This window comes from Guyanagaster necrorhizus (assembly GCF_019112545.1).
Source record: "Guyanagaster necrorhizus MCA 3950 unplaced genomic scaffold BT62scaffold_3, whole genome shotgun sequence".
Taxonomy (NCBI): domain Eukaryota; kingdom Fungi; phylum Basidiomycota; class Agaricomycetes; order Agaricales; family Physalacriaceae; genus Guyanagaster; species Guyanagaster necrorhizus.
Genome location: NW_025064882.1, coordinates 1,483,973 through 1,509,365, shown reverse-complemented (window position 1 = coordinate 1,509,365; position 25,393 = coordinate 1,483,973). Strand labels below are relative to the sequence as shown.

Below are 25,393 nucleotides of genomic sequence, written 5' to 3'. Positions count from 1 at the left end.
TTGGTGACCAGAAGACGGATGAGTGCGCGGTAACTTGATCCCAAAGTTTTCATGGATCATAAGTCCAGTTCTTCCGAACATAGAGTAACAAATACCATGCGCATGTCGGCTTTCACGGGTTGCAGGGACACACAAGGTTCAGATCCATATGTATTGCGCACTTGTATCCTTAACAATGTCACCACATACCAAGTAATTCTAAAATTGATTGGTCAATTGGTACCGCTAAAATCGGAAGGAAGGCATCGTATTTTTTTGTACTATTATCCAAGTGTTATCTATTCCTCAAGAACGTATGCAGAAGAACATTATCTGATTTATTCGAGGCGGGGAGATGCCCTGTAGCAACCGTTATATTACCTAAATGAGAAGGAGGTGCAGGGAGGACGGTGAGTAGAAGTGTCGTGTGTTCCTCGGTAACCACAGGGGAGAGGGCCATGTCCAATGTAGATCCCTGATATAACCCTGACGGAATATGCGAGGGACATTTGGACATATCGACATGTGCATGTGGGCTGGTTGGGTAATCGCATACAAAAAGGCTCAAGCATATCCCGCAACATGATCAGTGTCAGCTTGACATGGAGATGTTTGTTGTGCTCGAAGAAAGGGATGACGGAAGGTAATGGAAGTCCCCATTGGACCAGACCGAAACGATGGGTTGTCCATTCAGACTGTTCAGAGCGGTATGGACCTTGAATGAGGCAACAGTGACCGTGATGAAATTGTACACGGGCCGGTCGAGACCTTAAAACAATCAAATACCGTAGATGAAAGATAGATTTGGGATGATACATTGATCGCGGATGGTGTACGACCAAAGCTATTTGATACGCTGAATGAGGGTATATTCGTCGTCTACCAGAGTAACGAACAGTACTTGTTCAAGGGTCTGTTCCTTGGCAACAACACGGCGGGCTCGATCATGATCGGAAGAGCGGGAAATTGGAGGAGTTGAGTTTGGCAGAGGAATTGATGAGCGATGATGACTGGAACATATTATTATGACTTGCGGGGATAAGAGGGAGTCAAGTGATGTTGATGGAGGTGATACGTGAGCAAGTGCTAGCTAGGGATTCGAGTCAGAGAAAGGGAGGATGATGACGAAGAATACGGGGAAGAGAAGAGGGGAATCAGAGAAAGCAATGCAGCCACGTTCTAGCGGACAGAAATAAATCGGAAGCAAGGCGGATGCCGAAATGCCGGGACAACTCCGACACAGCATAAACACAGCCCGACACAGACACTCGCATCTCTTTTGAACACTTGTTATTATAAATTCAATATGGACCCCCGTGTAATGTCTCCCTACTTGACTGGACTGTCCACCGACGAGCTCGACATCCACGACATCGACTTTATCCCGCCGTCGCCGCCACCGCCCGCTGACCTCGACTTTGGTACCATCGACTTCAGCGGTGACCTTTTTCCTCATACCCCTTCGTATCAAGGATCTCCCTTTTCGCTTCATTCAGAGCTCTCCGACGAACCGCCCACCGAGTATAATCCCGCAGACTTTGACCCGTCTCCTTCAGGCTCTTTGCTCATGATCAACGACTACCCAGCCTATTTCGACGCTCCAACGCCATCCGAACATTCCCATAGCCAGTCGCCTCACCTACCCCCGACCAACCTTGACGTCGCGCAGAGCTTCGAGAACATGAGCTTCCACAGCCCCGGGTGGGGTAACGCGCCCTTACCTGAAAGCGGGAGTGGCGGGAAGCCTCCAAGTCCACCCAGGCTGCTCATGCCGGAGGATCAGACATTTGGCGTGCCACCGCCAACGATAAATGCGCCAGATGGTGATGGCTCGGGAGGTGGTCCGCATTTGCGAATAGTTCCTGCGACGCCGGTCAGTGGCGGGAATGCAGCACAGGGCGATTACGGTCAGTACAGTACTTTGACTCGGTGGCATAATTCTTATCTAATCTTTATTAGGCCATGCTCAACGTCCAAACCAGTCATATACCCCGCCTCCGCCTCCGCCTTCCCCGTCTCTACTACCCCAGTCCCAGTCCCAGTCCCAGGCTACGTCCCAGCAGCCCTACTCCTTTCCCCCCAGGCCATCACCATCACCTCAGCATTTTCTTCACCCTACGCCAGGCCGGACACGGTCCAAATCTGACTCTTCTCCCGTCCATCCTACATGGGATACTCTTGGGCTCGGCGGCATGGGCCTCGGTCTCTCGGGTGTGCCGTCATATGCTAACCCTCAGGAGGATGCGGTAGATACATCTCAGTTCCTCAATGGATTCCTATCCCCGTCAGATGATGGTAACGTAGTGTCACTCAGACGGAGCAAGAGCGACATAGGCAATCAGCCTATAAGAGGCCATGTAAGAGGGAGTAGGAGCGAAGATATGCATGGCGGAGGACTCCTGGCCCCCCCCGGGTCAGAATTTGGTCACTATTTGAGCGTCGGGTCCGGTATGAACATGAATATGGGCAGCGGAAGTCTGATGGCTGGCATGGGCATGGGCGGAATGGAATCTCATCGAGGCCGACACGTACGCCGCGCATCGAGCGGCTCACGCAGTGAACGAGGCGCTAGCATCTATGACGGCCCCTCCGCTTCATCAAACCGTGGTAGCCCGTATCCATCTCCCAACGTGTCGCCACGGGGACGCTACACTGATCTTCAAGATCCGAGTGTCATGGCTAGCGTACCTACGGTGAATGTAGGCGGTCAAACATTCCCCTTGGTGGTCAGTAAGCAGAACGTAACAACTGGTCGGACCGCCAAGGCTAGTCACAATCGGCGGAAACAGGATGCGACATTTATGTGTCCTGTTCCCGGCTGTGGAAGTACATTTACGAGAAGCTTCAATCTCAAAGGTGAGTCATTGCCTTGTTGTGAACAAAATACCCGCTCATCTCAGTCTAGGCCACATACGCTCTCATAACGAAGAGAAACCATTTGTCTGTCCATGGCCCGGATGTGGTAAAGGCTTTGCACGACAACATGATTGCAAGAGACACGAGCAGCTGCATTCCAACTACCGGCCATTTTCATGTGAGCCTTGTGGGAAGATGTTTGCCAGGATGGACGCCCTCAACCGGCATTTGAGGAGCGAAGGAGGAGCAGAGTGTGCCAGACTCCTAGAAGGTCGGGGCGTGGAGGACGGGACGGGGACGACACCACCTCTGACGAACACGAATGGCGAGGAGACTCTTAAAGTCGAGGCTGATTGGGATGGCGGGGCCGGACTTGCTTTAGCTGTATAGCAGGACAAGACAGATAAACTTGGTTCTTTTTCGCTTTCATTCTCTGCTTTGGATTTTTGATACTTATTTATTGACTTTTTACGCCTGTGTAGATTACATGCTGGTCTAACTTTGCTTTTTGTATTAAACTGAACATCTGATCTCTTACGTACGAGTTTACAAACTTTGACGAAGCGCTCCACGACATTTCAGTGTTCCAATCAAAATCCAAGTAGCTGGAGTCCGAGTCGAGAAAGGGAATTCTGTTGTAGGTAGCGCACGAAGCCTAGGTTTCGATACCGGTAAGTTACCTCTCCTCGCCGGAGGGATTTTCGTCGAGGTAACTTACCTATCATGTGTCTATTAGTTAGGCATAAGAATTCATGCAGTTGCATATATATTCTATTTACAAAGTACACTCATAGGTATCCAACATTTACTGATAACTTACAGCTCCTGAAATAGAGAAAACATGTAAAAACGCGAACACAAAAAAAGAGTCTGCAGTTTCGTGGGCAACCCTACTCTGTTGTGCTGTACAAATAAACAAAATATTCATTGCATTAAGGGGGAATTGAACCCCCGGCGGGTCGATGGCAACGACCCAGGTTACCACTACCCCATTAATGCCTTGCGAAAGTGTGTCGGTTTAATAGGTATTTGTATTATTCCGTTGCTACCGCGGAATATTGACGACACTACCATTTTTGTACAGTATGCAGTCATTCTTATCTCCTGTCCCGGACACAATTTACATTTAAAGTTTAAAGTTGTGCGTCGAAGCTACCTCTCGATTTTCCTCTCCTTGAATTCGACGGATAGGTGACATATGTCTGCGCAAGAGAGGGCGTAGGTTTTGATGGTGACTATCGACACTACGTAAGGTTGGAAACGGTATGGTGGTACAGTGCGCCGTACTTATACTGTAACTGAAGTGTTTGTATCTAAGCATGAGTGTAAAGACAATGTTTTGTTGAAAGAGGGAGCATTCGTTGACTACTTCGTGAGCAATCTTCAATAGTGCAGACACGGACAACAGCGAAGTGCACTGTAGAGTCACACAATTTGACTTTTGACTCGCCGAAAGAGGTAAAAATCAAGATTATACCGTCAGACATGTTAAGCGTATAAGACGGTTTTGAACAAGGAAAACACTACAATAAAATAAACGATACAAATCAATTCGTTTGGGCTCCAACAGCCTAGGAAATTCCAGTCAGCATAAGAAAGCAGCGGGTGATTATTACAGAACTCACAAGACGTTTCAAATGCTCCATGAATACCTGCAAACTAACATCGTCCGTGAAGATCGCCTGACCAGTACCTGCTCCTGAAGCTGGTCCATATATAGATTGCGACATGTGTGTCGTGGAGGGGTTAAGCTTGGATAACAAGAACCGCGCTTGACTGCCTCCTTGATCGCAGACAATGTATCGCGGTATAGGAAAACGATCAACCAAGAGCTCCTTTAAAAGAACAGCCCATCACATTTTAACCGATCAAGAAAAGGCATTACGAACCTGTGCATCCTGAACCGGTTGCTCTAGGAGCTCCTTGAAATTCTCATAACCTTCTTGATCTTGATATCCCTGTTTTCGCCATTGTGCGACGAGCTCTCCGTGGAATATGAGGATATGGAAGAAGGTGTCTAGCAGCAGAACAACATCGTGCTTTATCGATACGCTGTCCAAAAGAACGGGCTGGGGGGGTGTATCGAAGGTGTAAGACATCAACGTAGGCTGAATCATAATAAGAGAGTTATTGACGTCCTCTTCATTTAGAATGTGTCTAGCAAGGAACGTCAGCAAAAGATTTGCACCAAATGGTAAGCATACCTATAAAACGCTGATTCGTCTGGACTGTTGTTAAAGACCTGCAAGAACTGACTTCTCCGCAGATGGAACATGAACTGGGGATAGATGCTGAAATTGTCAGTCAGACGGAAGCTTGTTGGGTCCTCTTTCCTGTAATCTGCAAACTTTTGACAAAGACGGATAAGCATACGGTCAAGCCAGCGCAAAACATCCGGTGAATCGTCTATTTCAGCCTTGAAGACGGCAATTCTGGCCATGAGAACGGCAGCAGCCTCTTGATCGAAAGCTGCTGCTATGCTTGGGGATCCGGCTTCAGCAAAGTTGCGTGCAATAGTGGTAACACGCAGTCTCTGGGTACCCGATGCGTGTTGATAGTGAGTGACGAACTGGATCAAACCTCTAGATCCAGGCTGCAATGGTTGGCCGGCGGGCGTAACCACTTCAAAGTAGACCGCAGTCGATGTACGAGGAGTGAGAGTATTGATCTTCCATGCTGAAGTTTGGCCAATCCCTATCTCAGTCTCACCGACGCAGGCGGACTTCTTGCCAGCAGATATTGTGTGACCGATAAGTCCAGACACTTTCAATTCTTTCGTCGTCTATGATTAATGATATCAGCGCCTTTGATGTAAGTGAACGTCACCATTTCACACCTGAACGTCGAAAGTTGCGTTGAAGCCCATCTGAAGATTGCCCTGATCGTCTTTGTTGAAGATACGCAGAAAACTTTGCTTGAATATGGAGGTAGCGAAGCCATCCGACAAAACGATAACACCATTTGTTGAGTTAGGCAGCGATTTCATCTCCAGAAGTCCGACCTGATCGAGACAACCCGCAAACAGGTCAACAGCATGACCGTTGTTGGATACGCGCTTGGCAAGACCTTCATAGAACTAAACTGCAAATGAGAATCGATTTGAATTTAAAGAATCAGTGCTCACTTTGGTGGCCCGCTTGAAGTGCTTCACGCTATCCCGGTCAATGTCATGATGCGAACGAATGGGTTCTTTCAACTCGTTGCTGACGACCATGCCAGGTCCCTCCGTGCATGGTCCCCCAGCAAACAGCATGATGCGAGCGCCCGTGTTAGGATATGTGGTCTAGACACAATGTTGAGTCGGATTCAATATCACCGTTAGGAACACACCTCCAATAGACCAACAGCGACACTCAGAGCAACGCCAGTACATCTCAATGCACGCTTGTCGTTGGCAACGGGCCAAGGGTCTCGTGTCAAAGACTCCAGTATGCCGGTCAGCTGGAACTCGCACTCCTCTACAGGTAGCAAGAATCGTGAAGCTCCAAAGGATTGCGAAGGCATGGACTGTCCAGGACGAGGGGCGGCACGGTTCTGCGAGCTGAGACCAAGCATATCCTGGATTTGCTTTGGGTGGTATTCTTTGCCTCCCCGGAAGACGAAGGATTTGCTGCACTCGGAGTACCCAATCTCGTGGACTTGCGTCTAAAAATATCGCCCGTAAGAAATGTAATAAAAGTTAGTGGCATGACATAACGTACCATAGTACCGTATGTAATCAGACCGACAAGTGCGTAGGGTGGGATCAAGCTAAGACTGACAACGAGGGCATCACGGAGAGCCTTGAGGTCTTCCTCGTCAAGACAGGTATCGACAACGAAAAGGAAAATGGGACGTTGGGTCATCCGTGCGAGGGTGTACTCTATGGTAGTGTATTTTGGTAGGAGTTCAGGGGGAAGGTTGGTGTTAGAGATATCTTTGTAGTGAGGAGGGAAGGCGTTGCGCGATAGACAAAAGGGACAGATCCAGAGCTTTCCACGAATATCTATTGAACTATAGACGCCATATTGAGGAAAGGGGCGAAGATATCAACAATAGGCAACGTACCAGTACGGATTGAGAATAGCTCGACAAGGAGCTTTACAGGCCACAGGTTCGTAGACGACAGGCGGCAAATCTTCGCGAATTTTTAGGGGTGTATAGAGCGCAGAGATGGGAACGACCGTTCGTGTAGCCTCTATACGCGACGATGGCCATACATTCCACGACAGTCGCACACCTATACATGTATCAGTAACTCGATTTTCGAGATTTGACGACAGCGAACCATCGCGCTCCTCTATGTCTTCGACGTTGAGCATTTTATCGCGACTCGCCCGGATTAAAAATGAGGTTTCGCAGGCACGGGGACGAAAAAATGAAAAAGGAGATGTAGAAGATGGAACGCTGTTGCAAGAGACACGTAGAAGCAAATATCGACCAAACAAACAGGCGGTGGCTGTGCTCCCAAGCGGAGCAGAGGAAGTTAGGATGTACACACACAATGTATGTATCATAGTTCTATGTAAGAGACGTCGCAGAAGCAAGCCACTATTTTCGTTCAACATCTACGCTATTTGCCTCCCCACCTTTCGAAACCTCTTCCCAGTTCAATCGCCCTCGGAGCCACAGTGCAAGGTAACTCAATGACAGCAACACAGGTACTTCGACCAGGGGTCCCAATCTAAGAGGTCGGGAATTAGCGTTGATCCTGCCCGTAAATTCAGAGCCTAACAAAGACCTAGTGTTAAAAACATGGGCTGGCTCAATCATCAATGAACACTGGGAAGCATGGGGTAAGTATAGGAGGGGTGCGAAAAGAAGTGGAAGATATCCCGGCTGAGTTACAAATTGTGAGTCCCACACTCTGGGACAGTGCATAATGCATTTCTCCATGGTGAAACTTTACCTTTGGCATCGAACTTTTACTAATCGCATGCAGGTTAGAAACATGTATGAACACTGCTCATTGCAAAGTACAATGTATACAAAACATAAGCAATCGAGTGGGGGTTAAAAAAATGCAGAGTGGGGAGGGGTGATAGTAGTCTAAAAGACATGACAAAAAGATACGCTGAAAATATTCGAGAAGCAGCAGAAAGATGTGATACCACAGAAGGGCTGACCAATAACGAACCAACTTGTCCAGGACCTACACGACGAGTCGACAAGTCCAAGAGGTCTACCTGTATATCAAGAAGAGACGACGAACATGACAATATGAGATGAGACGAGATGAGAAAAGGGAAGAAGTGGCATACATGGGGGAAAAGTCTGTTGAGGAGCCCGTTGCGCATCGAGTCGAGCTCATGACCTACCTGTATATCGAGGAGAGACGGCATCAGTTATGCACGAAAAGGAAAGTGACCAATATTAAGCATGTAAAAAATGCATGAACCTATGCAACGGCCTAGTAGAGGTGGCAGTCGGGGAAGGCCTTCTTGATCTGCTCCTCGAGCCACCAGTACGGGATCCCATAGGTTACGTCTGTCTTATCCGTTGTGCCGCCACCACCGGCGAGCAAGGCGACGATGCGGCCAGCCCTGTCGAGGATGATGGCGCCGGAATCTCCAGGGGCAGAGAAGGGGCTACGCAGCTTGTCATAGGGCAGGATGGCGATCTCGATGGACGTGTACTTGGCGCCATAGTCGGTGTGGACACGAGTGAAAGACTCGAGCCCATTGACACGACCGATGGTGGTGCCCGTGGTCTGGCCGTTCTTCACTACAAGGAGTGCCTTCTCGCCGTGGATGTCGAGATGCTGGGGTTGGTGGATCTCGTCATTCTTCACAACACCAGAGGCCTGCAGGAGCCCATCGACCGGGTACTTGTAGCCCACTTTGTCCTCAGGCTGCGAGAACATGAGATTGGTGAAGTCGTATGGCAAGAGGTTGCCACCTGTGGGGATATAACAGTCAGCCAAAACTGAAACTGTGGGACGAGATGGAAAACGTACCGATGTAGACCTTATTTCCTGGGAAGGTGCTCCAGTCGATCTTCTCACGGTAAAGCTGGATAAAGGCCCAGTCATGCATAAACTCGGTGGGTCTGTCGGCGACAACAATGCGCTCAGCGTGGAGGACAAAGCCGATGATGCGCTGGTTCGGGTGCGTCCTGCATTTAGTAACCTCGTCATGAAGCTTGTTCAACTCATCGATCATATTCGTCGTCTGCTCCACGTCATGCTGGGTGTACTTGAGTTTCCTGGTGACCACTGCATCCTCGCCCAGGCTGGCGATCACCTCCTTCCGCACCTCAACGCAGGGTGCGAGATCACCGATGGTGGCCATCATGGCATTCGTGGCATTCCCATAGCCGATGTTGCCGAGGGTGACGATGTCCTCGTGTCGCTGGCTGGTGTGCTGGCACGACATGCCCGTGTTGGCGTACGCGGGAGGAGGGCAAACGACGTGGGCAGCAGTGAGAAGGACGACGCGCTCATCATCTTTGCCGAGGTGGAAGTAGAGGGCACCGGTGCCCTCGTAGTGGGGCATCTTGAGCGGGGCAATGGAGAGGCCGAGCGTGGGCGTGAAAGGCTTGCGAAACTCAGGGATGCAGTCGAGGAGGGGGTTGAAGGGGAGGAGCTTCGGACCACCAACAGAGTGGGTCACCTCCGACTCGCGAAAAGCGACCTCGATCTCAGGGAAGCCGGCTAGACTGAGGATGACCTTGATGGCGTCAGCAGCAGCCACTGCCACGTCGAAGGGGAGAGTCTTGTGCTTCACACCGATCCACATAAGGAGTGGGCAAAACGGCGTCTTCTCCTTTGCGTTGGCGAAGGCGACGGGGTCGATCGAGGTCCACATGATGCCGCGAGAGTCGAGGGACTTGTAGATGTCCGTACCAATCTTGAGCCAGGAGCCTGCGATAGGGTGGCCGTAGACAGGGCGCGCCTCGCGGATGAAGCGCTGTGCTCCCGGACCCTTGCGTTCAGGCCAGGCAGGGCCCGACTTGTAGATGCAGGGAGCACCGCTGGGCATACCGAAGAAGTCTCTATAAGCGGCAGGGTAACGGTCGGTGAGACGGGACGGGTCAGTGTTGCTCTCGTGCTTGCCAAACGTGTAGACGGTGGGTGGGACAAGGGTCGAGGTTGAGGCAATTGGCGACTGGTTTCCGAAATGTATGGGGATGTACATGCACGAGTCGTAGAACACTTCGTCGATGTTGAAGGGGTTAGGCGCCACTGGGAAGGAACGGTCAGTAACGAGGAGGGATCAAAAAGAAGCTAAAGGGCTTACTTGTGGATCGTTTGTTGTAACAAAGTGGAAAGCAGAGACGGTGTCGCTGGTAGACGACGAGAGAGCTGAATAAGAGGGAAAAGAAAGCAAGAAAAAAAAAGCGTCAAGCTAAGTATACGACGAGACAGCAAAACGCCAAGGGATGCACTTGTAAACAGAAAGAAAAAACGCTTAGAGGGAGAGTCAACCGAGGATCGTTCTGTGTTGGGGGGAGAAAAGGAGAGTGGAACGTCAGGTGCCTTTTTATATCAAGACTCTAGGCTGAAACTTTCCGTCTATGTCCATGCCGTTCGTGCTGTTCAGCTGGAACACTCATAGCCCCCTCCTTATAACGCATACCCATTCAGCACTATGGGTTATGAGGGAGTAATTTGAGGGAATCCGCACTTAGGTAGACCCGACCATCCTATAGGTTATGAGAGAGAATGGGTTATGAGCAAGGCAACTGCATACAGAATCAATAGATGCAAGTACTAGAATTTGAATAATTCAGTAATGTGACAGAGGCCCTTGATCTTCAAACCTGGCTCAAGAGATTTCGCTCGTAAAGACAGCGAGCGAAAGAAATCGCCGTTCCTTCCCCTTCACTGGTCAGGAGAAATGTCTCGTAGTCTTGAGACGTCTCAGTTCTTCTGGGCCAGACCACTAACTACCGCATGTGGTAGCTAGTAGAGACACTAACCCTTTCCCAAGGCCCTCTAGCCTATAAGATCCCCGCTCAGTTCTCTGGTCGACCCAATCCCATCCCGCCCCATGCAGGATGAAGACGAAGACCAATCCCTCGCCTCAAAGACGAAATAGACGGCAGTGGCAGCGAGCTGGCGACAGGCAGCGCCCGCGCCACGTCACGCAAGGAAATCAACGACCACGACCACCCTCTACATCCTCGTCAACGCCTGCAGCGAATTTACCGTCACCGGGAGATCTCTCAGGGAAAAACGCCGCGAAACTCCCACCATAGAAAGGCGGGGTAGCCGAAATACGACCTTTGCCACTGGGTCACAAAGAAGAATGTTCGCCCTTCGTCCTGGCAAAGTTAGGACGTCTCAAATCATATTTAAAGAGTGCCAGTCCGCCATAGAGTTCCATTCCTCCCTCTCAGCCCCCCACTCGCCGAACTGTCTGCCTCCAATAACGAGGAGCCCCTCCTCCAGATGCCAGGAGGGAACCCTAACAAAAGACAGAAGACCTCGGGAAGCAGTGCCAGGCAAAACGTGCTTCCATACGACCCTTCAAAAAAATAATCCTCTGACTAAAGATCTGGCACCTGCTCCGCCCGTAGACGAGGAAAACAGAGAATCGCGACGAAAGACAAACCTCGCCCACCCGCACCTGATGCCATACGAACTCCCTGACCCTCGTGCCACCGCCAACCTGCCTACGGCGGGAGATGAGTTCCCCTACGACAAGTTCACCCGCTCTGGCGAAACGCCTGTGAAACTCCCCGCGGGTTCCGCAACCCCATTCATGGATGCTACATTCCCCCGCGTCTTCATCCCATAGAATCATATCAGGGCTGGTTTCCCGGAAGACATCCGTGACACCATTGCCACCTCCCTGAAAAGTTCATCGCAGCCGTCCCCTTCGGAGCAGGCCTCAAGTTCTACGCCGAAAACTGAAGGGCAGATCTTTTACTGAAAACCTTTCTCGAAGGCCTTGACTTCCCAGATAAGGGCAAGCTTACGATTTTCTTCCCTATCGAAGCAAAGGAGGACAAGAAAGGCAGGAACAAAGATGAAGGACGCAGAAGAAAGAGTGCCTTCGACAAGCTGTGGCCCCTGATCATTACAGATTTCTCTGAGGACTTCGCCAAATTCCTCCTCTGGAACCAATGCTTCGCAACGGCATCGCATGTTGTTTGGAATCTCGTCCCATTTAACCCGAAGGCACTAGCTTCGACCATCACAGCTTTCCAGGGCAATGTCGTCAGCAATGACCCTGACCTAATAGCTGAAGCTCTCGCATGCATCAAAGCCGCCACCTGGTGCGACGTCTCCATCCAAAGCCTAGTCAAACGTATCACCCAGACCCAAGGACGTTTAGGAAACCCCGCTGAGCTCACAGTAAAGATGACTTAGTCCTGGTGCCTCTCGTACATGGAGACGAAAAATTTCGAAGACGACAAAGGTCCGGTCTTCCTCTTGACGAGGGAACGCATTACCGACAACCTGGACATGCACAGATCGTTAGCCGCGCACATCCGCCAACTGAAGCTCCGGGTCAACTACCAACAGCTGATAAATGTCGACAAAAATCGTTGGTTGCGACTGATGCAAGAACCAGAATCATCTGAGCCATGCATGCCTCTTCCAACTTGGAACCTATGGCGAGATACTGGGCTGCATTCCGAAGATCCTTAGGATTCATCTCGCTACGAATCACAGAATTATAGTTCAGAGCTGTTCTGAGGCAGTCAATTCGTTCGATTCCACGAGCATGCCCACGGCTACCAGCCAAGATGCAATCATTGTCGTAACCACCGGCCCACCACCTGCATCCAACCTTCGGATGTCCACCCCTGAGTCCAATCCACCTGATGAACGGCCGTGGATTGAACAGCGTCCTGCGATTCCCGTACCAAAGAGCCCACTTCCAACGTTGGCGGATCTACTGGTAGTTGACAAAAAGAGGGAAGGGATTGGTGCGACGACGAACGGAGCAAGGGGATGACGAAAAATGTAGTCGATGATGAAACTTTGCCGAACGTGCGTTTTTTGTTTTGAAGATTTCGTTGAGTAACTTCGTGGTCAGTTTCGCAACCAGATGGAATCATACGACCTAGCCGCAGTTTTGGATCAGAGGCAGCTGTAGATAAACGAGTGATACTCACCGGTAGCATCATCGACACGACCAAGTCAGTGTCCACGGGCGACTGGTATACATCATGACAGGCTTTCGCAAGTTTTCGGCGATGATCCTCGCCAACAAACCGGTTAATGAAGTAGGGAACAATTCGTCTGTCCTGCCAAATATCCCAATATCAAAAACAAACACCACCGCAAAAACGAAACCACCATACCCATTACTGCTTCAACTTCCTGATCTCTTATTGCTGGTCGGTTGACCGACATCGGTCACAATGCCTTCAGTGTGCTCTCGACGAATAACCCAGTATTGCGCTTCGGGGAGTACGTGATATGCCTAGAGCTTCATCTGCTGATACAGAGCGATTGGTCTTGTCATCGTTGAGGGCGCGATCCTGGTTGTATTTAGGACCGCGAACGAGCATGAAAGGGGGACTCTCACCATCATACATCATTCCTTGGGACCATGGAGCGAGAGCATCCAACAGAGCTGCGATAGTCTTCAATGTGCGCCCCATAGACGCGTAGCCAGATCATTCCAAGTCCGGTCCACATGATTGCTTGTTCACATTCGCAACTGCAAGTGTTTCACGAGCAAACTTCGGTTGTATGTTCTTGCCCTCGGACAGAAGGACGCTAACAAACTCAGGGAGGATGAACGCAGACGTATGAATAGCATTGTAGTAATACCTCGTATCGCTGAGCTTACGTAGGGGCTTGCTCAAGTCATGATCAGCTTACTTGGAAACAGACTATGAAGCCTCTCTGACCGGAAGGGTAGGTGGGGATGGTCGTGTAGGCGTACTCGGAGACAGGAAAAATCTCGAGAGTCATTGATCTAAGCTGGGAGATGAGTGGAAGGTGCAACCAAAGACATTCTCCTTGGGTAGAGATGTTGCCACCAGGAGCAAGGGCGTCGTGGAGAAGCTAGAAGTAGGGCGTTTGGAAGAGAGATTGTGAAGGACCAACAGGATCCGAAGAGTCGGTGATGATGACATCGCAGCGACCGTCATGCTCAGCCAGGAACTTGAAACCGTCTCCGATGAAAACAGTCACCTTGGCAGACGAAAGAAGAGAGGACATATGGGGAAGATACTGCTTGGATACTCGGATCACAACCTACAAAAACATTCAGTATGTTGACATTAGTGAAACGGTGCACAAGTACCTCATTGATATCGCAGAGAACGACCTCCGTAACCGAGTTGTGCTTTAACACTTCTTGAACACCTCCATCGCCACCGCCGATAACCAGCACCTTCTCGGGGTTCGGATGACTGTTCAAGGGGATATGTGCAATCATTTCCTGATAACATATCGGCCGATGTCAGCCTTCCGACGATAGAGAAGAAAAAGATATCACTCACGAGAACTCATCGCACTCTGTGCATTCGACAACACCGTCGAGCACCAGGACGTTTCCGAATGTCTCCAATTCAAAGACCAGGATGTCCTGGTACAGGGACTTTTCGACATGCAAGATCCTGTTCACCTTCAATGTCATTGTTTGGCCAGGCCATTGCGACGACATCTCATGGAACCAGCCATCTGTGAAAAAAAACGAAAACCTTTATCAGGGAGACCGAAGGAATTTTACCTTGCATAGAGGGATGAGTGAGGGAGCCATGGTGGTTGCGATTGAAGATGTGACTCGACAGTTTTCAAAATCAGAGTTTGAATTTCTGGCTCTCATGCCAATCACGTCATCAATATCGGTGCCAATGACGACAGAGACGTTTTCGACCTTTCTGCGATTCATTGGAGAAGCCGGGACGTCACATCTACTACCTAGGCCTCCACAACTCATCACTTTGAATACCATTTTCCCTCCGAACAATGCCAGCCACGGTATTCACAAACGGAGAAGTTGAAATGGGCTTCCAGCAGCAGAGAGTCGACGTCGTCAAAACCATTTCCTGTGAACCACAAGGGGTGATATCGGAACGAAAATTCGGTATTCGACGGTCAAATCAATGCTCAGCATTACAGCAAAGGCCATGAATGACATGAACAGATACTGATAACGACGTAAATTTGACATGGTCCAGTCTTTGCAAACACCGGAGTCTCGAGACTGAATGTCTAGGAGCCCAATAAGCTTGAAGCCACCCAGAGAAACAATAATACGCACAATTAACCAGACCGAAGAACCGGAACTTCCGCTCCTGGGCTTAGTGCGCACCATAGAAGAACAGCATCCCCCAATCACCATCTGGCATCCCATAACTGCCCCAGCACGGAGTCGTCGGAAGACTGGTTCGTCAATGCAGGACATTTAATAGACTTCGATCTCCCCAGACTAAGTAACCTTGGGCCAAAATTGCACCCCATATGAAATAGCCACAAAGCTCAGATGAGATAGCTCTTGTCTACATCGATGAGCAGAAACATCAGTGAGCAGACTTTCAGCTTAAATAGATGGCTTACCCTGATATGATAGATGTGTCCAAGTTCTCGGCCTTTGGACCTTCATTGAACTGCATCTCTTTTCTGCCCTGGTGCGCATTGGAATAGTATACATAGAAGTGGGGGTGTTTGATAATGGTTGTCTAATGGGAAAAGAATATTAGCATGCACGATTCGAAGATCGGGAAAACAGTGTGCACGATACCGCTGTTTGGAGAGCGAAGACAACCATTTGACATTGGTTTGATATCACGGAAGTACCACGCAGCAAGGTCCAAGCATCGATAAGACAGGCCCATGTGTGGCTGCATGGAAGCTCGTCTTTGTGTATGTACATAAGCGAGAAGGGATAATCGATGACAGGCCCATGGGAAGGATATAACCCATACCACAACCGGTAGTTGCAAATGGCGAGACTCGCGCTTAGAAAGTAGCTTGCGCTACGTGAAGGCGTAGGAAGATGTCGACGGCTCTGATGGCGAAGAGTTTAAGATAGAGATAGATGGAAAGGAGTACGAGATCGAATATTTTGCGGGAACACTGATGTGAACTGAACGTTGGCGATACAGCATTTGGGATGAACTCGATGAAATGGCGAAGATGGCATACACGACGAGGTAGAAGGGCACTCTAGACGGTCCAATTGTAATGGACTGAAGGGATCTGATAGCATCTGTAAGGAATTAATGAGCCGAATACAATATAGAAAAGAGCGATAAAATAAGACGCACAATCAACGAACTTGAAAACTGGAACTTCACCTGCGCCATGGAAAAATCACCATCATCAACACATCAGTTCCCATCACACAATTAGAACGACTAGAGACATCCTAATTCTTCCATCGGTGCTTCTCGTCTCGGGTAGCCTCGCGGTGGTCGCCTTTGCACCGCAAGAAAAAAGAAATCTGGGCAGTCAGGCAGAAACGTCAGCAGACGAAATATACTTAGAGCACAATTATGCCTCACCGATCGCTAGTTAACACATGGTGAACATATCCCTACCCTTTCTCCCATATCAAATGCCTGTAGCCTGTAAGCACATCTTGTCTTTCTTCTGTTGAAAGCTGTCAGTTACTGCACTTCATAAGACGGGATTGAACTACCCACCATACCGACGACAAATCCCTATGAGCACAACCCTCAAGACCATCTTCCCATTACAACCCCAAGTCCTCCTGAATCGTCATCGAACTATAACTTGTATTGGAACAAGTCGCAACTGTGGAGTGGCGTATTCTTGGCGAGCTTAGTAGGATTCCGAGAGGTGAGGCAGACGAAGTTGATGGAGTAACCGCGCATATTTATCTTGTCAGACCACACCAACCAGGATCTCAGCGATAACTTCTAGACCTAAAAAAAAGTCAATGTCAAGCTGGGTCAGGCAACCGAACAATGAGTGCTATACCAGTTGATCCACAAAAAAAAAACAATCCTGAATGGATGGAGCAAAAAACAATGTGGCACAGAGAGCAGAGGCAGAGGATATTCTGAGCTTTGGAGGGAGCGACAATGGGATGGTGGTGGTGGAAGGAAGAACGGACGCGGCAACATCCGGCCAGCATCCGGCCCCGTTACTTACTTGACGTCATCACCAACTACCTACCTGCATCGAGATCCAGCATTTCCACGTCTTAACGGGTCAAATAACCATCATTTTTCCCTTTCAGTTTTTTTTTTGATCTGTTTTCTCTTGACTGGTCAATAGCTCTGTTGCTCATGGCTTCTGACACTGGCAGTTCTACCTTACCAATGGCCTCCACACCACCCTTCGCTCTACTAGAGAAAAGTGCATCCCAATCCAGCAGCTTGACAACAGTACAAACCAGACCGTGACAATGTCCCAAGTTTTGAATCAGTTCTATGCATGTGAGAGGCTGGAATAGGTTCTGAGATCTGGAAGCGATTCTGGGACATCAGATATTATTTGTGTCTCAGCCTAAATGGTTGTTCTGCATTATTGGGGAAGATATAGCTCATTGGTTAGAAGGAGGATGTGACGCTTCTCTTGCAAGATTTATTGCAGCTCATCATTTTCTCTCAGGATTGTGGTATCTGACTTTTTTCCCTTTGATTTTAGTTCTACTGAAGGGGTGGTCATGATCATGCTAATCATGAAACTGATGGCACTTGATATACATGAGACAGTAGATTCAGATTTTACATGTGGTCACTACTGAGTTGTCTGAGAAGCACTTTCCACTTACCCAGAGGATGCCTGCAGCAATGCCATGTGCTTTCTTCTATAGTTCAAGCACTGGATTCACTTAGAAGGAATAAAGAGTCAGTGTGCCTGTTCCTCATATCATGCACATACTGAATTTCCAGCAGATGATGCTATGAGAGGTCTTTTTAGAAGGAGGCAGGGCTTATCAGAAGTCATGTTTGGTTCTGGAAACATCATTCACCAACATTATAAAGAAGAGTGTATTGACATGAGAACAAATATATAGGCTGTAACAGCTATGTAAGTACATGTGTGATATGAAGAAAATATAACAGTATATGCCTTAGTCAACACAGTGAAAAGCAGAATGACTGAGGGGTGGAAAAACTACTGTTGGGATAGCAATCCCAAGTGAGTACAAGAATGTACTCAAAGATATGATGCCAGTCAGCAGCAGCTGACTTGGATTGTGATTCAGACTTATTTAGTATTTTGTAGAAAGATCTTGAAGTAATATAAAATACAGTTGACTATCTCACAATACATATGGTCGGGAGACACCAAAACTGTATGCATTTATAGATTTATGCAGAACCAAAATAGCACATGATATGACATATAACTTTATGTGACAACATCATCATTTCCCCAAAATGCTGTCAGTGGCTTTTGGGTCAGCTTTCCATACATCTCCTTGAATAATGCCCCTCTCAACCTCCTCAGCTATGGTACTAATCCATTCTGGTCACCTTGTGAAACACAAAATGCCTCCAGCTTTTGAATAAGCTCAAATCCTTCCCTTGTAGTTATTAAGGTCTGTTCTTCCTCACCCTCCTCTTCCTCTTCTTCCTCCTCATCATCATCAATGACAGTTATTTCCCCATTTTCTACTGCAATATCATGCTTGACAGCAGCAACAATCTCCTCATCTGTTGGCATCACCTCAAGATCTTCAGTATACTCTTCTGCAATAGAGTTAACCATCTCTTCAATGGTTGGAATGGGACCAAACATGTGATTTCATTGTTTCAATTTGACAAGATGGTCCTTCAACATTATCTCTGCTGTCTGGAGCTGTTGAATGGGGGCAATTTGGGTGGGAGGTGTGTTCATTTTTGACTGTGATGAAGAAGCCAACTGATTGACTGCCTCCAGTGCTTTACCAACATCATTCTCTGCATTCATAACAGCCATAAGAGCAGAATGCCAGTCAGCATCAGCATATTGGTTTTCAAGCAGATCCTGCAATGCCTGTTTGATCCCTGGAAGCATGTATTTGTCTGTTGAGGCAAAGTCATGAACAAGGTTCCATACAGACTTGAGGAGTGAGGCATCTTGGAAATCATTGGATAGTGTAGTAGACTGTGACTCAGGTGCATTGTCAGACATTATACCAGTGTGTTTCCAGCAGTTTGCTATCATTTCACTGCTGACATTTGCCCAAGCATCATGAGCGATAGTCATAGCTTCAAGGAGATCAAGCTTGAAGATCTCAGACTCTCTAAGATCATCGAGATCAAGTGCACAGATACACATGGCATTCTGATAATGTGCCTTGAAGCAGCAGATAATACCAGCATCTAGCAGCTGAACATATGGAGTCATATTGGGCTCGAAGAACTCCAGCTTTGTGTTATAGGGTGTATAAGTGATGGAATGCCCTCGAAAGTTGTCTAAGGTCAGCAGAACCTGCTGCATCTCCCTCTTCATCTTTAAATCAAACATCTTCACCCACTCTATAAATATTTCGCTTGTCATCTAGGCCTTCTTATTATTTCAATAATAGAATTCCATTGCCATTGGACTCTTTTTCTTGAAACACTGTGGTTGCTTTGACTTGCTAATGAAAACAACTGGCATTTGCTTACTCCTATCTGCATTCACAGCAAAACACATGGTGATGCAGAACTTGTCCTGTTTTTGTCCACTCATAGGACCAGATGCCAAGATACAATCTGGAATGGCAAAGATGACAAGACCAGATTCATCAATATTCTATCTATCCCACATCACATATTTCACTATAATGCTGTGAAGACGCACACATTCTTTTTTCACTGCCATCATATCCACTGAGCCTGCTTCTCTATGCCACCAAACCTCCTGAATCTTCTATGCCTTGCAGAATGACCTCAACCATCTCTCTCCTTTTAAACACTGATCCTCTGGAATATTTATCAGATTTTCAATCCAATTTCACTTCTCTATCAGCATTGCACTAGTCACAGTCTCATCTCAGAGCTGCATGTTCTGATACCAGAATGCAACAGCACACTCTACATCAGGTCAGGTGACAATATGAGACTTTTTGGATGATAGTGCATTAGGGTTCTCATTTGCATGCTGTTCGATTTTTATACAAGATGCCAGTTTCCATGAAAGAGTTGATTAGGTAAAGAGCAGTGCACCTTCCTTTCAGTTTGCAAAATGTGCCACAATGTCAGCATGTCAATAAGAAGGATAGTTATCAACATGTTTGAATACTACAAGCCAGTCTCCTGTTGTGAGGTGTGGGCAGGAGATCTGCTTTGGAGGCTGAGCTGATAATGTGTACATTGGGACTTTCTCCTTCTGTTTTGTATACTCATATGGATTTCCAGGTTTAGCATATGGTTTTCATGTTGGTTCAAGAGGCATGTTTATAGAGATATAGGCTGCATTGCTTTACAATAATTTTTTTTGTGTTTGTCATAGTCCATACAAACAAATTATATTCTTTATTGTTCTAATATATGCATAATGTCATATCAGCTTACTATAATTTTCAATCTGACAATGCATATTCCTAACTAGAACCATATGCATTATGCAATATGCATTTCTAGCCTATTTCCCTGCTCCCCAACTGCATTCCAGCCCAATCCATATGCAAAGTCAGAATTATGCATTTTGACATCATGCATTGTGAGATAGTCAACTGTATATTTAAGTAAAATGTCTCTCTCTTAAGAGGCTAATTCTAATTCTCTGTACATTACTCTGCTCTCTACTTACAACAGGTTATGGGCCCTGGCCATAATTGAACTTACATTGCTACTCACTTCACACCCTTTTGTACTTTATGTACACATGTAGAACCATATGGATAGCCAGTCTGTGTATAGAATTAACTCTCTTAAGGGCTCAGAAAATTATCTGACATGGAAAATCAAGATGATTGATATCCTAACTGATTTAGGACTAATTGATTATGCAGATGGAAGCATTCTGACCCTGGCAGACATAATACTGATGGTAGATTGGAAGAAGAGTGATAGGAAGGCTCTTTCAACAATAAGATTGTGGGTTTCAGATGGTCCACTGGTATATATTGCTGATTCAAAGACTTCAGCAGAAGCCTGGAAAGCTCTGAAAAATATGTATGAGTCCAGGGGACCCATGAGAATTGTCCTTGTCAGAAGGAATTCTTCAGAGCTCAGTGCAAAGAAGGAGAAAACATAGAGGAGCATATTAAGACTTTGAGGTCCTATCAGGAGGAGCTGGCATCCCTTAGGCAGAAAGTTGAGAAGGAAGACTTCTCTATTACACTGCTTATATCACTTCTGGAATCATGGAATTTATTTATCTCATTAGTGGACACTGCTAACTTAAAAGATTCTTACAAGTTGATTTCCCAAATTCTTCAGGAAGATATCTGATTAAAGGAAAAGACTTCTGATCAGACCATGACACTTGCAACACATGGCAAGAAGTCCAATCCAAAAGTCACATGTTATGGATGTGGAGAAACTGGTCACTTCAGGACAAATTGCCCAAATAGAAAGAAGAATTCTGAAAAGTCATGAAAAGGAAAGGGAAAGGGCCAGACCCAGACACATATTGCCAAATCAGACTCAGAAGAAGAAGGCTATGTATTTTGTGCAATAGATGTCACACTTACTTCACTCTCAGGAGTATCATGGCTAGGGGACTCTGGCACTATCAGACATATAGTTAAAAATAGATTATATTTTTCTGACTATGTTGAAACCCCAGGACATGAAGTCATTAGTGTAGGCAAATCCAAAGGCTTGGAAAGGAGAACTGTTAAGATTAAAATGGTTGAAGGAGAAAAGATCACTCCAGTCACACTAAAGGAGTGTATCTACTGTCCTGATGCACCATTCAATCTTATATCAATAGGGCACATTATAGATGCTGGATTTGAACTCAAATTCAAAGAGTCCAGAATAGATATTATCTCATCATATGGCAAGATAATTGGCCATGAAAATAAATATCAAAGCTGTATAGCCTTGACATCATTGTTCCAGAAATAATCCAGGCCCATGTTATGAAATCAGCCTGATCATGGCAAAAGTGGCACAAAACATTAGGCCACTTAAATATAGGATCAGTAAAGAGACTATTTAGAAAGAAAATAATCAAGAGGATGGATATAAATGAGTCAGCTGAGCCTCAGACAGATTGCATAGCTTGCATAAAAGCCAAACATCATACTAAGCCATTTCCATAAGAAGCCAAAAGAGACTATACAGAAATAGAGGAAATGACATTTTCAGATCTATAGGTGCCAGCCTGAACTCAGGGTATCTATGGTGAAAGGTATTATATAAGCTTCACAGATAGGAAATCCTAAAGGACAATGTTGTATTTTTTGAAGTCAAAGTAAGATATAGAAATTTGAAAGAAGATCCAGCAGTATCAAAAATACATCAAAGTCCACAAAGAGAAGGATCTGAAGTTTATGAGGATTGACAATGGAAAGGAATACCTCTAGGACAATGACATACAGTTGAAATTGACTGCAGCATATTTCCCATCTCAAAATGGAGTTGCTGAGAGAATAAATCAGACTCTTGTGGAGCATACATGTGCTATGCTAAAAGAATATCACTTACTGAAGTTTCTATGGCCTGAGACAGTGGCATATGCTACATACCTGAAGAACCAATTATCAACCAGGGCTATCAAGAATGATCTAACCTCAGAAGAAGTGTTTCAGAGCATGAAACCAGATATTTCAGCACTTCAGGAATTCAGAGTAAAGTGCTAGATGTTGCAGCAAGACAACAAGAGGTCAAAACTGGACCCAAAGTCAAGAGAATTTATTTTTACAGATCTCATAGATGAATCTAGAGCCTGGAGATATTATAACCCTCAAACCAGACAGATTCAGATCTCAAAAAATGTTATATTTTCTGGAAGCAATATTACAGAGTCTATAGACATTGACTATAGTCTTTCACTCTTCATCACTCAAGGGAGAGTCAGAGAGCAAAGTCAAGCAGACTCCAGATGAAAATGATGGCATTTCAGACAATTCCATAGATGCTGGAAATGCTGAACCAAAAGAGGAAATAGCCTCTGATGTATCATCGATCAAATTAAAGTTTCCAATATGGCATAGAAAAATGATCAAGCCATGTGACAAATTAGCTCAGATTGCATCAAAGACTCAACCAAGTTACTGGACACTTCATAATCCAAGTGCATGAGCTGTGAAAACATCTGAACAACAGTATACCTCAGAAGAATTATCTTTGAAAGCCATAAATATTGCAATAGACTATATATGCATTGGAGAAACTGCAGACAACCTTAGTGATAAGCCATTAAGCCTTGAAGAAGCCAAGACAAGGTCAGACTGGCATTATTAAAAGAAAGCAATGGATGAAGAATACAATCTATTGACTTCTCTAAGCATATGGCAGCTGGAAGAATTACCTAAAGACAGATCACTTGTGGATTGCAAGTGGACTTACAGATTGAAAAGGGATGGTGATGAGAAAATCACCAGGTACAAGGTCAGACTTGTTGCAAAAGGATTTTCACAGGTATCCAGCATTGATTTCTTTGAGATATATGCACCAGTTGTCAGGCTGGACACATTCCACCTACTTATGACAATTGCCACTCAAAGAAACCTAATCATTCATAGAATGAATATTGTTGGAGCTTACTTAAATGGTAAACTCAATGAATCTATTTATATGGCACAGCCACCTGAATATTCAGATGGGAGTGGAAAAGTGGCACACCTCAAATTAACATTGTACAGACTCAAGCAGTCTAGCCAAGTTTGAAATGACAAATTAAATGCTATATTTTTGGGACTTGGATACATCAGATTGATCAGTGATCAATGTGTGTACATCAGATAAATGAGTTTTGGTCCCATAATCATAGTTATACATATTGATGACATGACATTGCTTGCTTCAGATAATGAAACTATATCTAAAATGAAAGAAGAGCTCAAGAAGAAGCTAAATATCACAGACATGGGGGAGATTCAATATATATTGGGCATGAAGATAGACAGAAATTAGGATAAAAGCACTATCACTCTATCCCAGAAGGCATATATTCTCAAAGTACTTGAGCAAATAGGCATGAATGACTGCAAACCAGTCAAAATACCTATGGATCCAAATGTATAGCTAGAGAAAATTCTGATAGAAGACCCACAAGGTGTTGATACAGCTACCAGGCAATATTACTATACTGGTGTTGGATCACTAATGTATACAGCCAATAGATTCCAGTCTGACATTGCATATGCTGTCATCAAATTAAGCAAGTATATGCAGAATCCAGCTGCTAAGCATGTCACAGTCTTGAAGTGAGTTTTCTGCTATCTGAAGGAAACTTTAGACTTTGGAATCACATATGGAAGGACTATGGATGAGCTGATATCTTATTCAGACTCAGACTGAGGAGAAGACAGAACAGATAGAAGATCAACATCTGGTTATATCTGTATCTATGCAGAGAGAGCTGTTACTTGAAGTTCAAAGAAACAGTCCACTGTAGTCTTATCCACTATAGAAGCAGAATATATGGCTCTTGCACACACAATCCAGGAAGTAATTTGGCTATGAGCACTCTTAACTGAATTAGAATTGCCACCTTATGAAGTGACAACTATTTTCATTGACAATCAATCAGCAATCAAATTTGCTGAGAACTCTATATTTCATGCATGATTGAAGCATATAGACATATGGCACCACTTCATTCATGAGTGCATGGCTTCAAATAAAGTCAAAGTTCAGCACTGTGCATCAGAGGAGAACTTAGCAGATATATTCACTAAAGGCCTACTAAGACCATTATATGAGCATCTATCTGCAGGTATTCTAGGAACTCAGAATTGAGGAGAAGTGTTGAAATAGCAATCTTGAGCAAGTATGAGAATGTACTTAAAGATATAATGCCAGTCAGTGGCAGCTGATTTAGCTCATGATCCAGACTTATTTAGTATCTCATAGAAAGATCTTGAAGTAATACAAAATGTATTTAAGTAAAATGTCTCTCTCTCAAGAGGCTAATTCTAATCCTCTGTATATTACTCTGCTCTCTATTTACAACAACTACAGTACACCTTATATACTTAATCAGAAAGTGATAGAGAAAAGAATGAAAAAAAAAGGCTAAAAATGGCATGTAACATAAAAATAAATAGGTCAATCAATCTAAGGATCTCCTTCAACAGAGCTATCTCACTAGCAATTCTCACTCTTATCAGTATGATATAATACACATATAAATCATAGTACCATAGCATAGAATGAGCTGTGTGATGTGATATCTACTATTACTGAATGTGAATATACTATGGGAATAGTGCTAGTAGCAAGTCATCAGGTAGGCTGTTGTGATATGAAGTGTTACAACTTTTCCACCTAACTTATTCTTTTCTACAATTAACCCTTATTTATACTTAGTCAGAGTGCTAGATCAAGCACTTAAGACTATGAGACAAGGCTTAGTCATCACAACTGGCTGAGTTCATCATTGTCTTTCAATGCAATGATGTTGCCTGACAATGCACAATCATCCTTTTGTATATAATAGTGACACCCTAGAACAATGGGCATAATAGACTCAGACACATACAATAGGTAGTAGTATTATTAGCTGACCTTGTACAGTATTTAAGATTGCTCACTCTGACTGATAATCCTCAGCTTTGAGCTAAAGTTTATTTTCACACCATCTTCTCTCGAGCTAATCTTAAGG

The 25,393-nt window shown here is 45.8% G+C and overlaps 6 protein-coding genes and 1 non-coding gene across 7 annotated transcripts; 1 reads left to right on the top strand and 6 right to left on the bottom strand.

The window, feature by feature from the left end:
- Window positions 1-2,654: 2,654 nt before the first annotated feature.
- On the top strand, window positions 2,655-3,225 carry BT62DRAFT_883876 (uncharacterized protein; the record flags this gene model as incomplete). The annotated part of the gene is made up of 2 exons (XM_043182778.1): window positions 2,655-2,835; window positions 2,885-3,225. 2 exons carry the CDS (start codon window positions 2,655-2,657, stop codon window positions 3,223-3,225), a joined length of 522 nt encoding a protein of 173 aa, XP_043044871.1.
- A 538-nt stretch (window positions 3,226-3,763) lies between these two features.
- BT62DRAFT_t28 lies at window positions 3,764-3,834 on the bottom strand. Its single transcript has one exon. It is a non-coding gene; the product is annotated as a tRNA-Gly (tRNA).
- A 201-nt stretch (window positions 3,835-4,035) lies between these two features.
- Window positions 4,036-7,243, bottom strand: BT62DRAFT_927066 (copii coat protein). Its single transcript, XM_043185170.1, has 10 exons — window positions 7,103-7,243; window positions 6,883-7,054; window positions 6,537-6,828; window positions 6,166-6,480; window positions 5,960-6,118; window positions 5,672-5,911; window positions 5,040-5,617; window positions 4,725-4,992; window positions 4,461-4,670; window positions 4,036-4,406 (listed from the first exon to the last, which is right to left on the bottom strand). The coding sequence occupies exons 1-10, from the start codon at window positions 7,134-7,136 to the stop codon at window positions 4,383-4,385; spliced, it is 2,292 nt and encodes a 763-aa protein (XP_043044870.1). The 5' UTR covers window positions 7,137-7,243; the 3' UTR covers window positions 4,036-4,382.
- A 96-nt stretch (window positions 7,244-7,339) lies between these two features.
- Window positions 7,340-7,775, bottom strand: BT62DRAFT_927065 (uncharacterized protein). The gene is made up of 3 exons (XM_043185169.1): window positions 7,757-7,775; window positions 7,560-7,667; window positions 7,340-7,505 (listed from the first exon to the last, which is right to left on the bottom strand). The coding sequence occupies exons 2-3, from the start codon at window positions 7,585-7,587 to the stop codon at window positions 7,366-7,368; spliced, it is 168 nt and encodes a 55-aa protein (XP_043044869.1). The 5' UTR covers window positions 7,588-7,667; window positions 7,757-7,775; the 3' UTR covers window positions 7,340-7,365.
- A 449-nt stretch (window positions 7,776-8,224) lies between these two features.
- BT62DRAFT_916395 (uncharacterized protein) lies at window positions 8,225-9,950 on the bottom strand (the record flags this gene model as incomplete). The annotated part of the gene is made up of 2 exons (XM_043183987.1): window positions 8,225-8,712; window positions 8,771-9,950. The coding sequence occupies 2 exons, from the start codon at window positions 9,948-9,950 to the stop codon at window positions 8,225-8,227; spliced, it is 1,668 nt and encodes a 555-aa protein (XP_043044868.1).
- A 1,733-nt stretch (window positions 9,951-11,683) lies between these two features.
- Window positions 11,684-14,460, bottom strand: BT62DRAFT_978175 (spermine synthase; the record flags this gene model as incomplete). Its single annotated transcript, XM_043189327.1, has 7 exons — window positions 11,684-11,686; window positions 13,498-13,572; window positions 13,598-13,783; window positions 13,826-13,975; window positions 14,025-14,133; window positions 14,224-14,404; window positions 14,454-14,460. The coding sequence occupies 7 exons, from the start codon at window positions 14,458-14,460 to the stop codon at window positions 11,684-11,686; spliced, it is 711 nt and encodes a 236-aa protein (XP_043044867.1).
- Window positions 14,461-14,759: 299 nt separating this feature from the next.
- BT62DRAFT_1000611 (uncharacterized protein) lies at window positions 14,760-18,442 on the bottom strand (the record flags this gene model as incomplete). Its single annotated transcript, XM_043176658.1, has 8 exons — window positions 14,760-15,109; window positions 15,165-15,220; window positions 15,284-15,405; window positions 15,468-15,702; window positions 15,779-15,935; window positions 15,994-16,023; window positions 16,092-16,169; window positions 18,259-18,442. The coding sequence occupies 8 exons, from the start codon at window positions 18,440-18,442 to the stop codon at window positions 14,760-14,762; spliced, it is 1,212 nt and encodes a 403-aa protein (XP_043044866.1).
- Between the last annotated feature and the right edge of the window lie 6,951 nt (window positions 18,443-25,393).